The sequence below is a fragment of the Vanessa atalanta genome, chromosome 17, assembly GCF_905147765.1.
Source record: "Vanessa atalanta chromosome 17, ilVanAtal1.2, whole genome shotgun sequence".
NCBI classification, from domain to species: Eukaryota; Metazoa; Arthropoda; class Insecta; order Lepidoptera; family Nymphalidae; genus Vanessa; species Vanessa atalanta.
The window spans coordinates 8263342-8277911 of NC_061887.1; the positions used below are offsets into that span (position 1 = coordinate 8263342).

General features: G+C 31.0%; 1 protein-coding gene across 1 annotated transcript; it reads right to left on the reverse strand.

Annotated features, from left to right (window-relative positions):
* Positions 1-8733: 8733 nt before the first annotated feature.
* On the reverse strand, positions 8734-11025 carry LOC125070241 (hydroxymethylglutaryl-CoA synthase 1). Its single transcript, XM_047680023.1, has one exon. The coding sequence runs from the start codon at positions 10616-10618 to the stop codon at positions 9248-9250; it is 1371 nt and encodes a 456-aa protein (XP_047535979.1). The 5' UTR covers positions 10619-11025; the 3' UTR covers positions 8734-9247.
* Positions 11026-14570: the final 3545 nt, after the last annotated feature.

A 14570-nucleotide genomic window follows, 5' to 3' on the forward strand; every position in this document is an offset into this window, starting at 1 on the left:
TTTATCATATCAAGACAGGAAAATGCTATAAAAATAATCGAGCACATAAATTAATTGATTGTTATAAAACTTTACGGTTTTAAGCTATAATGGTGATGTCGTAGTAAATAATTTTAATATTGCGAAATATTTATTAAATTAAGTAAAAAAACAATATGTATTAGTAGAATTGAAAAACAATAAAAATACGATGCAAATTATTAAAGAATTGAATTATTAATTATTCAACATTAATATATAATATTTATCTAAAATAAGTATCGCTATTTATGCATAATGCAACTATTCGGACTGACTGTAATAATAATAATGATTTTAATTGATTTTAGAAGATAGTCTTATCTCTATCTTCTATTTTATCTGGTCTTTTCTATTTTGTTTTTCGTCTGTAAAAATCTCCGATAATAATCACTGTAAAGTATAAAGCACTCCTTAAGTTTAAGATATTCTGCTTTGTGTCTCTAGTTACATTAGCTCACTTACGGTAGCCAGGCAGATTAAGGCCCGGTGATTATTAATAACGTGACGCGTTACATTGAGAAAAAAACAGGGACTGCCAGAAATTTACTAACATAGTATGTTTATTAATTGTGTAAAAAAAGTTCCTTTACGCGGCGAAAACGCATAAAAAAAGACTAATAGCTAATTAATTTATTTATCATCGCTAAAAATTGGTACTCAAAATTATAGATAATATTTTTTCTGCATGTCCCATGGGCGCCGACTATTAGCAAATAAAATATCTTCTATTACAGTGCAACCATAGTTTTACGTTGGAAAAAAAAATTACATTAGCGTCAACTCGAATCAATCTTCTTCAGAATTAAGTTCAGAATTAAATACACTTTGCTTAGTGGCTTGTGCCCATAATTTTGCGAATTAAGGCTAAAGGAGGATACTGAGTTCATTGACAAAGTACAACAACCTAGTTACCTTAAATGTTTTATTCAAATAGTGTCTTTAAATATAAAACAATGTATTTCTTAATCTCTTTTGACTTTTTTCCAGTCTGATTACTCATCGCCTTAGTTGGTATAAGTTCGTGGTGCCTTCGTTGGTATAAGTTCGTGGTGCACCTTGCCCACTGATAGCTACACCACTGCTCATCCTTCCAATCGGAGCGCGTATTATAACTAATATGTGATATCAGTAGACAGACTTCAATGAAACTAGCACCTCTGAAGTCCTGTTTTCTTAAGCTTTCAATAACTAAAAGATAATAACTTAGCTTTACATTCAGTAATATTGTGTTTAGTATATTTTACCCTACCAGATGTCAAATACAAAAGCTGCAGAAAATAAATGTTATTTTCTTTTAATCATATAGATTAATGCGAGCGAAGCTGTGTTTGGAACGCTAGTTTAATATAATTTACTTTATAAACAATAATTACTACGTATATAATCGTTGTTATCGTAAAATATACGATGTTAGCTTATGGGCTGTAAAACATATAATCAGAGAGACTAAAATATGACAAAACGATTTTAAAAAAAGAACTACGTATGATCATAAATTAATGTACAAAAAATTATTATCATAAATTAATTACAGATTTAACCGATAGCGATATTTGTCGCCGATCGTACCAAAAAATTTATATACGACTTCCGCATTTTCCGGGTAAAGTAACCGGATCAATCTTCTGTAGGTAGAGAACCTTAACTATGCAAAAAAAATATGTCAACAGTTAATTAACACAAAATAATTAAATTAAAATGAATTATGTAATTACGTAACACGTAGTACAAATAATACATAGTCGTATATACGCAAGCGTTACAAACCCTACGAGCAGGGCCCGATCTACCATATTCCTTTTTGGGCCCAGCGTCCCGTGCATTTAAGGGGGCCCCAGCTAAGTCAAGTCAAAGTCAAAAATAGATGATAATGTGAAAGAATCCATAACTGTATTAAATTAAACAGATCGTATGGTTTGCAGCCCTGGGAGTCCTGCAATTAACCAAACCCATTCAATTAATTTAGTTCAGATATATCTTAGGTGGACCCCTAAGTACTTTTAGCCCAGAGTAAACTTACGGTCCGGCCCTGCCTACGAGGATTCTGTGGTATATTACATAAGTATAATTTGGTAATGATATAAAATAAACATAGAGTTAATAATAAAAGAGAGAGAGAGTTAATATCTTTAATAGAGACATTCGGGCTCATTTAACCAATTTAAAAAAAGGAGAGTCTAAAGCAAGTTAGTCTATTCTATGAATTGGCTGAGTGTCGTTCAGGCTACTGGTTGAACAGCTCCGCTTAGTAAAGTGGCTAGACGTTTAATTGGTTTGCTAATTAAGATAGTGGCCTCCGACATCGATACCAAATAATAGACTATAAACTAATATAAAGTTATGGCCATATTTACCTAATCGAAGATAATGAGATTTAGACATAGACAATTTTATTACTTTTACTAATATACCTATACTTTTATTTACATAAGAATTATTAACATTAAATCCTTAACTATATTGGTACAAATAAGAATAAAAAATAGTTACTGTTAATAATTCTTTTGCAGCGGTTTCTTTGTTGTGTCTTTTCGAATTTTTTTTTTTGTGTATGTTTGAGCAATAGCTCAACTGAATGCTTAATTAAATATTTATTAAATCTTTACGCTGTTCATAATTTTCAAAATTCTCCAGTAACGAAATTGAAATCAAATAATCTTCCTCCTGAGTTTTACGTCATCGATCAGATACAGATACGAGTATGTAAACGTGGTCTAGGAATATTTCTTATTATTCTAATAAGATACAGGGTTATCGCTGTTGCAAAGACCCCCTTTCAATGTTATCTACTTCTAAATAATTCATTCATTCATTCTTTGTACGTACAAAAGACTATAAATACTCAATGCTGTTTCATTGAAAAATGTACACACAAAGTGATTTCTATGATTTCTTACATTACAATAAAAGTTTATCACCGGCATTTATGTTAATGTTCGATATAATATCGACAATAACAAGGACCTCCTTAGACCTTTCCTTTAGATAAGAAGTTTGAATCTTAGCCCACCAATGCTCAATGCAATGGTGGATACGTAAAAACTATGTGTAATGATGAAGGTAGTACAGCAGCCTACCTTAAATATAATAATTAAAAACAAAATAAAAGGGGAAGAAACATAGAATCAACTAAATTCTAAACAAATATTCAATCGAACGTGAACTATTAACACTATAAAGTTATGGTCATATTTATATAATCGAAGATAATGAAGATAAACAAAGCTCTGACATTAAAGCTTAAAAGTTTATATTGTTTTTAAATGCTCCGTAAGCTCCGTAGCTGCATTACGTAAGGTATTATCACGCGTATTAAAGTCTAAAGCTAAAGTTTAAACCTACAACTGGTCTTTTTACCAAGGCTTTTGAAATCTGTTTTAATTATTTCCAATACGAGATAACGTCTCCATATAATAATAAGTAAGGCTTGAGAAATAGATTAAAATATTTTCTTATTATTAGAACAATATTAAAAAACAAGGTATAATAGTATAGGTACACGCTCCGCTCACACCAGGAAATAGAGAACGAACGGGTCATATTTAAGAGAAGAGAGCGTCTTGTTTCTTGATGTCACGACTAACACTATGGGATTCAGTCTCAGGAGTGCTAAAGTATCGCACTCTTAGTAAAACATCGACAGAATTTATAATTTGAAAAATATTTTTTATTGTAAAATAATGGCTCTAAGGGGTTATATTAAAAACATTGTTTGAATTCATGAACGAAATTGTCATTATTTTCTTTACTGCAACTATAAGTTTATATTACATTTAAGAAAATACGTGTGGATTTCATTTTGTCTTATGATTGCATTAACATTATAAATATAATATCAATTACCATCTATACCTTAATTAGATTTGCTGATTGTCATTTACATTACTGCCATCGATTTCAAAAACTCAGCATTCAGATTTTCTTTATTATAAACATTTGGTATGCATTCTTTTTTTTATTTATATCTGATTGTTTCATTACCAAGGTGTGATATCAATTGTCATCTACAAATTCATGTCTTATAATATATAATCTTTAACACACCTACGATCTTTAGCCGTATTTTAACTTTACTATTGTTATTTTTCTGGTATCATGTTCTAAAAGTACATAGGTATATTAAGATTGTCTCACAAAATTTATTGTTTCTTATATTAATAGTTTACACGTCATAGTTTCTTGAAAGTCCTTTTTTGTTTTTACGAACATAAGTTACACTATTAAATATGCGAGAAACAATATTTTCATTTAGTTGATTTTATTTTTAAATGAACTTTAAACACAATACATTATATATAAGAATTAGAGATAATGATATAGGTATACAATTTAATGTCCTCAAAGTTCATGTAGTCTTATTAATAAATAAAATTGTATAAAATGCTCGCTTAAAGAATAGCTACGAAGTGCGAGTAACTATTTGAAGAATATAAAATCAATAATTGAAACGTCAGTCACGTTTTCTGTTTCCATGGCTGACGTAATAAGTAAACAAGAACTAGGAACATTCTGATCTTTTCGATAACCCAGTCAACTCTATACAATGTTATGCAGCTCTTAATGTATAGATATTATTCGTCTCGCTTTTGTATGTACAAAAAACTATGAATAGAAAATCGCGGTTCTTTGAAAAAATAAAGTCATAAAACATTTTTTATCGCGTCTTCGAGTAAATTATATAATCTTTTATTTTACTTAGTGGCAGAGCTTTGCGCACCCACTCATCAGATATAATACCGCCAAACAGCAGTACTCAGTATTGTTTTGTTCCGATTTGAAGAGTGAAGAGTCAGCCAGTGTAGGCACAAGGGACATAATGTCTTAGTTCCCAAGGTTGGTGGTGCATTGGCGAAGTAAGGAATAGTTAATATTACCGCCAATGTCTATGAGCCAATACAAAGCATTATATTTGTTATATTTGATTACTTCAAATTATATAAATAAATCATCATACTTTGTTGGTGAGGTTATAATTGTAAATGTCAAAGCTCGAGGCACCGAACATACCAGCCCGCCCAAGAATAGCGGGTATGATCGTGACGCGGGACGCCCATCCTCTGTAGAGCGACCATAAAGATAGAGCTGAGAGCGATAGCTTTATTATATTCTCATGCCGCGCTCTAACCCTCCTTTACTTCTAAAGATCTAGTTTCCGCTTCGGATTCGCCCGTGCGTGAGGCAGGGACTCAGATCTTATGTATCCTGATGATGAGGTCATGACCGATTTCGTTCACAACGGCCACATTTAAGAGACACCAGCTAACAACGCAGGACATATTATAGTGGTAAAGTGAGTGCGCAAATACAGGTGCACTCTATTCTCTCACTCGCAGACATTGATAATTTTATTATGTATGTATGTGTGGGTAGATAAGTCACAAGTAAGACATAGTACAACACAAGTATGATTAATTACTGTATTAAAAGTTACTGATATAAAATAAGAGTTACGAACCTCCACAGCCAATGTTGCCTCAGAAGCTCCAGACCACTAAATCCGGTCGTGGTGATTAATTAAGCTTCGAGACTTATTATATTACTTAATAATATGTAATTTATAAAAAAAAATAATCTTATTAAAATTTGAAAAATGAATTTAAAATACATTTCATATAAAACAATGTAAAACACCGATGAAATTAGGATGGGAAAACCTTGGTTTGGGTTCATTAAAACTACAAGGAGTTATACTGAACCCACATAAAAAAATATAAGTACATACACAGAATTGAAAAACTACTATATTTTAAAGTTGGTTAAAAATTAATCTTATTCTTCAGCCTTGGTTAGAAATGTTTAATTAAATTATTAAATGCATGATATGCTGTGCATACATGTAAATGATGCGATCACATATAATAAAATATTCTGTAAGTATGTATTTAAAACTCAGTAGTACCGATACTTGTCAATTCATCGTTTATGTGCCTTTGAAAATAAAAAAGCAATGTACACAATTCATAAATTAAATTCGGTGCGTTCCATGACTGCTTGCAAATCGAAGGAAGCGTAGTAAAAATTTGTATTATGAGTAGGAAGGTAATGCTAAATATTTATAATATCGCGCCTATATTGAAACTAATTGTCTTTTACAAATTTAATATCATAACTCCTCTTAATACTTACGTATTAACGCCATCGCAGCTAAAAAAAGATTGAGGTTAGAATTCCGCCGCACGATTTAGGGGAAACAAAGTGTTGTAGGTATATGGTTAAGGTTTGGTCCCTGATTACAAGAATAATTTGTTGTAGTTTATTTTGATTATTTTGCTAGAAGGCTTAGATTTATAAGTCGGTACATTTGATTGCGCAAAATTGTCACAAAACCGACTCTGTTAACTCTGACTCAATATGGTCTTGTCGGTCGGCCGGTCGGTCGGTCGGTCCCTTGAGTGTTTTTTAAGAAACCAAAGGCTCTAAGGTACTGAGGCCACTTAGTTTCGAAATTATTAATAAACAACCTAACTTTAATGTTAGAATTACAATATTTACTTTGGCCAATATCTCAAGTACGGAGCATTTTAGATTAGGGCAGACCGAGAAGACCAAATAGAGTTAGACATTCGGGCTCTTTTAATTAATTTAAAAAAAAGGAGAGTCTAAAGCAAGTTACCCTATTCTATGAATTGGCTGAGTGTCGTTCAGGCTACTGGTTGAACAGTTGCGCTTAGTAAAGTGGCTAGACGTTTAACTGGATTGCTAATTAAACTAGTGGCCTTCGACATCGATACCACAATACAATAAACTAATATGTATAAGTAATTATTATAAAAATATATAGTATTAACAATTATTTAAATATGTGAGTCATATTCATTAATTATGTGTGTGAGTTACCAACTTGATTAAAAACAAATGCTGGTTTCACTGAATTGGTATTTCAATTAAAGTAAATATATTTAATAAATCAATAATTATTTGGTGAAATCCTGAACGTCAATGTCTGAATGCTGAAAATTCTCAAGTCTGAATATCTAATATATACTATTGTATCGACTTAACCTTGTACCTTAACTTGTGTTTTATTGTTAATTTAGTAAAGGCAAGTACAAAAAGTTGCAATATAATATAAAAAACTATTTTATTTTAAATACAGTTAACAATATCTGTGGGGTTCAAGCTAAGTGGAATAGGTCCAACACATTTCATATTCGGTTAAATGGCAAATGGAGCCTCTAAGTGCGAGCATTATACAATATACTTGTGTTTACGAATTACTCATCCTACTTCGTATACTTACAGTTGGTAAGTTGGTAGTAATATTTCGGTCCAATCGAATGAGGATATTTCATCGATTTATTTAAACTTATCATATTACAGTCAGTGGTAAAACGCTTACGTCTTAACCGATGAATGCGGGTTCAAACTCAGGCAAGCACCACAGAATTTTGATGTGCTTATTTTTGTGCTTATAATTCATCTCGTGCTCGGCGGTGAAAGGAAACATCGCGAGGAAACCTGCATGTGTCTAATTTCGACGAAATTCTGCCACATGTGAATATTATATTAAAAATTTAAAGAATAACTGAATAGAATTATCATTTACAAAATCGAACACATCCAATTTGTCACTGACCTGACTTGTGAGTTAACCCCAAACACAGGTAAACATTTATCTATACAAACCGTTTCCCGCAACTCCGATGTATTATTTCATCTAGTTAAATTATATTTTATTATGGTCAGTTCAGTGGATTACATGGTCTTTATGACGTAACTAATAGTCAAACATCAAACATTTACTTGCGCATTTTTAAAGTTTGTCAAGATGGCAGTTAATATACATTTATTTATATGTTCAGCATCAAAGAGTGAAATAAAGATGTGCTTATTTCTGATTCAATTGGTTGTTTTGTTTCTTGTCATCGAAAATCTTAAAAAAGTGCGAAGCAATTTACTGAGATCGTTGAAAATCTTTGAAAAGAATTTCTATATATATATATATATAATTTCGAATCCAGATATGGATAGGCATATATAAATAATATTTTACCGGTTTCAGACACGAAAATTATTTCGGATTATACGATTGTTTCGGATAGTTTCAATTTTGGATATTACATTATTAACAATTATATTCTTACTAGAACATCATTGATTATTAAGAAATTGAAAAAAGTAAACATTACGATATATCAACTTATTTTTTAGCTATTATTTTAGGTATAATCTCAGAAAAAAAACAAATAGCCCTAAAACAAAAATATAATAAATATATTTTTTATAGTATTCGATTACGGTTACCGTGTTCGACAACATCCCTGATTGCTACCTATTTAAAATTCTGACCAATAACTATTATATATATTTTTGTCACTTTATTATTAATAACTTTAAAATCTGACTTCGTTTACTATAAGTAAGTCATATTATTTTATGATTTTTTTACTATATTTATGAATGTTTAATCATACTACTTTTACATATAATTTAGATCAATAATGTTAGTTTTCATATGTGATAATGCAATATTGTTATAAAATTTAAAAAAATATAGATGATTGCTTGCACATTAAAATAAACTACATTAAATGCAAATAGAAGTGTTCTATACTAGCCATACACACAGGTATGGCTAGTGTAGAATGTGTAGAATACATTCACACTAACTCGATAATTAAAATATTGTCTTATTTCGTTTTTTTTTCCACTGTTCAAAGTTCGAGTTTAATCTAAGGAAGAATAGGTTTAAAGAAAGCCAATAAATTTATTTAACACACCACTTTATTACCTCTTTACTAAAGAGTATAAGTACAAGACATACATATTTATACAGACATATATCAAATTCCTTCATGTTTGCTTCTGAAATTGAATTTCAAAATAGCTTTAATAAATATTTTCTCAAAATTAAGAGTTAAAATTCAAAAACTTTAATTAAATATAATATATATATAAAAACATTTTCTGTTACATCAAATGTATTGCACCACCTTTATTGATTACATTTTTAATACATATAAATATTTTACTATCACGGACATATTAACAATGTTTTACAATGTTGCTAGGAGTTTAAAATTAAGTGTAATTTAAAAATTACTACTTTTATAGCAGTTAACCCCAGTCAAACTAAAAATAATGTAATTAAAATACCTAAAAATATTAAAATAAAACTACAAAGTGCTATGCTAAAATAACTATAGACAAATAATTTAAATCATAACTATTGGTTAAGTCCTACACCAGCACAAAAATAAATTAGATATTATGATAAATAAATGCCTCATAGTTTCCTCTCATATGTGCGTCGTCTTTGGTCATCTATTTTGTTTAGATAATATGTACCAGGAAATAGCACCTCTATTGACCCCGATGGTTCATAAGGTGCTGTATGATAATTCTCCGTCCTTACTTGCATTATATCAGAGAACTTTTGCGGCTCTACGCTCTGTCTTGAATCTAACATTGCAACATTTTCATTTAAAGACTTGATTAATTTCTCTAATTTTGACCCAGCGCTCATGTCATTGCAAATGTTGATAGAATACATAGTTGAAGCTAAGCCAGACCCATAAGAAAATAATGCAAATTTCTTCCCAATAAGCTGATCTGGGGATTTGCTCACTAAATAGGATACAAGTCCTCCATACAATGAAGGTGTATACATATTACCAACATTACGAGCTATGTGAAGTGATGGTTTGGTTTTTTGTTCAAATAGTTTGTTACTGTAAGTCATGAAAGCTTTTTCTACGTCCCTATCAAAATAAGTATCACCTCTATTATATGTACTAAACTGTGAAAGGCCAGGGAACTGTTTTTCTCTCTCTGCTTCTGTTGCATTAAGGAAATCATTGAAGCTAACTCGAGCTAGCGATTTTTGGACAAGCTTACAGTATGGGGAGTGGAATAACATACCATCTAAACTCAACAGACCCTTGAATTTTGGATCCACCTTCCTCATCTTCTGACAGAATAGATTATAACAGTTATCTAAAGCACTCAAGTAGCACTGAATTGATAACTTTCCATCAACATAGGGGAACTCAGACGCTAAATCTGGCTTGTAGAAATCATAAGCATGTGTCATGTATGATGCACGGACACCACAATCAAAAACCAATGGTGCATCAGGTCCAATCAGCATTGCCACAGCTCCTGCTCCTCCTGTAGGCCTTGCTGGCCCTTTACCATAGACTGCAATATCACCTGCTACCACTATTGCTTTTCTGCCATCCCAAGATGAAGACTCTACCCAATTAATAGCATTAAAAAGAGCGGCTGTACCGCCATAGCAAGCATTTGTAGTATCAATACCTTCTATATCTGTGGCTCCTTCTTTTGCAAACAATGTCATAAGGAATGTTTTGACACTTTTACTTTTATCTATAATTGTTTCTGTGCCAACCTCCAAACGTCCAATGTCATGAAGATTTATATTATTTTTCTCTATAAGCCTATGTAAAGCAGTAAGGCAAAGAGAATTTATGTCCTCTCTGTCAGAACAGAAACCCATCCGACTCTGTCCAAGACCGATTGTGTATTTTCCAGCAGCCACTTCATCGAATTTTTCTAATTCCACTTGATCAACATATTGTGAAGGAAAATATATTTCCATAGCAAGAATGCCAACATTCTCGACTTTGCCACCCATGATTACGGTAATATGACACGATTATAACTTTCACGGTCACGGTGAACACGTTATAGAGCCGAAAGAAATATATAATAAGTGATGCGACCGAACAACTGTCGCCGGCCGCGTCTTAAACCAGACTTAGCAGTCCCTCGTCTTGATCGCCCGATGTCGACGTCAGTCCTTAACGCTACTTGCACGCGATGATATACCATTGACCTACTACGGAACTAACTAACTTTCTTTTACTCTTACGCGACGCATAGATAACATTAGTTACGTTGCCGGTTAATCATTATAGATCGTTTCAAGGCAATATTACGAAAATTTACACAAAATGAAGTATGTAACAAATACTAAATTATACTAGTTCATATAATTTTAAAGAAAAAATGTCCTTTGTAATTCTAAACTTTTAATTTAAGACAATGCGGCTTTCAATCGAATGTCATGAATATGACACATGACATATGTATGTATTATCTTGTGAGTTGTTACGTTATGGAAATTTACGTTTTACTTTAAAGATTGATCCTACACATAGGACTAGTTAGACTATATAATATTTAAAATACAAATACGAATTATTTGTGATTTATGGTAAGAAAAACGTCTTTTATCCATAACATTTCAATATTTTCTAATGATAATAATAGTATATAATATATAGTGACAATGATAATAATGTGCCATAAAAATAATTAATAGGTAGTACAAATGTTTAAGTATTAAGTACTTAATGTATGTGCATGTAGGACCGAACTTAGCTTTAGTTTTCTACGATAATAATTAAATATACAATTTTATAAAAGGCGACATGTGAAATTGTATACTTAATTTTACAATAATATAAATTCTACGCCAAACCTTTGTACACTTTGACCTAAAACAATAAATTACATCGTGATATTATTATTTATGAACAGTCGTGCAATATTGTTGACTATTACTTTACTCAGCACTATATGTACAATGATACTAATAATATTTAAAATTATGTATTAAATTTGCAAGAATAGTTACATTATATATGATTTTACCCTACATACCACCCTACTACACGCGTATCAGAGTTACTTCAACGATTTAAAAAATATACCTACATTATTCATTAAAATGTATATTAGATAATACTATACATATTATCTTTATTCAACATAATGATCTAGTTTTAGGGTTCTATGGAACATGGGTGCAAACTGCGAATAATAACAAGTCATTAGTGATTCATTAAAAAATTCAAAATTTACATTTAAACCCAACAACTTCTTTATATTATATACACCAATTCGGTTATTTCGTCCACATTAGTTTATTTACTTTCATGTTAAAATAAATTATTATTTAATGTTTTTGATTAATTGTTGCTTTATATTTATTACTTGATTGATATTGTCCTATTATTTTAAAGAAGTAGTAAGTATCGAATAAAACTATATTATTCATTATATATTCAAAAATATATTATATATTTCAGTAAAATAAATAGTAAACGACTTATTTAACAAAAAAAACTGTAAAGCAAGAAAAAATTCAAATCAAAGGAGTAAGAGAACTATTATTTAGGGCTAAACAATGGATTAGATATTTGATATCCGCTTCAAAAATGTAAAAGTTAATTAAATGTGTAGTATAGACACTTAAAATTCCTTTACGTGCCATCGACTTTCGCCCGTGTAACGGTCATCACGCCATGGCCGAAATGACCTACTTATTTCTAGCTAGTTCCGAATTAAATTATAAACATAAGTTCGACATATTTTCTATTAATTAAACACAAAATCTTTTTTATATCCACATAGTTTATTTTTTTTAATGATTTAGCTATTTGACTCAGACAGTTAGTTTGATACTTAATAAAATCACAAAGATGATTTCAATAATATCACCTACAATAGGTTGATAGATATTTATAAAACGTTTGAAATACTTTAGTAGTTTATGTGGTTGCTAAAATTCATTAATCATTTTATACGGTTACATACATAAGTAGTCGTATATCGTAAGACGGTCATTGACCTCTCATTTTTAGACGATTACTCACTGACCAATATGATATATTATAAGTAAGTACGTCGAGTTCTTGGATCATAATCATTGAATCGGATAATAAAATAAGATTTTATATTTTCCCGTTTTGATTCTTAGTATTTTTAATAAGGATGCTGTCGACTAGGACAATTATGAGTAAGTACTTACTTATATTACAAATTCATCCTTACGACTAAACCACTGAACATCTTTTTATGATAGACTTTTATTACGATTTATTATTAAATAATAATTTTAACAATATTCCCAAAACTTTCAAAGCTCGTGCTTTTCGTATTCGTCTATATATGAGGCATAACATCTTAAAATCTTAGCATAAAATCAAGGCTATATGAGATATAATTGTTAATATGGTAAGTGTTTGTGATAAGCTTAAACAGCAAATGCTAGCAGTCGAGTTGGACGTGGAAGGTGAAACTGTCTTTAAAAGTTATTTTATTTACTTCTTACTGGCGTCACTAAAATCATCAACGTTATATGCGATTAAATTATTTAATAATGTTCACAAATGTAGCATTGTTAAGCACAAACCTGACTCAGAGAACCGAACATGTTTTTATAATTGGATTAAGTTTGCAGTCTGTCTTAAAAATGGGCGTTCGACTAGAATCAATTTAGTGTACCTACTTCCCTTTTTGATAAATATAAAAGATTCTATATGATATCTGTGATTGTTTCCTGGTGATACATTAACTCTTTAAAGTTGTCATGATGAACACTAATTAGGATGATGTACAGACCCGTTTTTATCTAGATAGCAGGGGTGCAATTAACCAGGGCGCCATGCGTTGGTGTGCGCCTCGCCAAGTTCCTGCGCACTGTTCCTTACTTCGGCAGCGGACCACTAACAATGGGATCTAAAATTTTATGTCCCTTTTGACTGTAGTTATACTGGCTAAACCTTTAAACCGGAACAGAAGAGTTCTGAATTTAATATCTGACTGGTACTTACCCAGATGGGCTGGCACAGAGCCCTATCACCAATTACTCGTTTAGTATTTTTTAGTTGCTTAACCGTAGTTACTTTTCAAAAACAAATCCACCTGATTATTTTCGGTTTGTTTTTGGTAAAATATGACTAAAAAAAGTTTCTTGTCGATCCTTCTCGGTAGAATCTACTTTCCGAATCGGTAATAGCTTTGAATTTAATTCAACGGTGGTTACACCGTGACGATTCAAAACTGCTTCTATTAACCTACTTGAATAAAGAGTATTTTGATTTTGACTTCGGTAGCGTCGTATATCGTAAAACAAAATCGATAGTTCTAATCGACACAGTGAAAAGTGCCATTTTTTATGAACACGAGACTTAAAGATAAACTTGTAACGCCAAGATTTCGACTTCACTAACTTAATAAGTACCTACAGCCTTTCTGGGACCTAACCGGTGGTAGCTTTAAACTTGTAAATTGATGATTATAATTGTAAAGTTCTCGTAAGATCCTACTTGATTTAAGTATATGTATATTAATTTTATCAAATATTTTTTTTATCCCATATGCTGTTAAAACACTTGGACCTTGGAGAAATAGTGCAAAAAGTGCTTCATTGAAAGTATAACACCTCGCCTGATTGCCTCCACTGGTGACAGGACTGGTTCATTTTTTTGCCCAGAGCATCGGAATTATGATTTAACGGGGAAATGCTGCTAGTCATTCCTAGCGTTCCAAGCAGTAATGATTTATACATTATTACCTTTTGTAAATTCTTATTTGTCCATAGTTAAGGCTTTAATTTTGATAATTTTTTGAGCTCATAGTAGTTATTTATATATATATAACGAAAATCATTATATTATTTATAGTATAGAAATTCCCTTACCGTAACTATTTAAAAAAAAGGAATGACGCAATACTTAACAAAATTTGTTAAATGATAGCGTCATTCATTCAAAATGATGAAATAACTTTAACCAGTG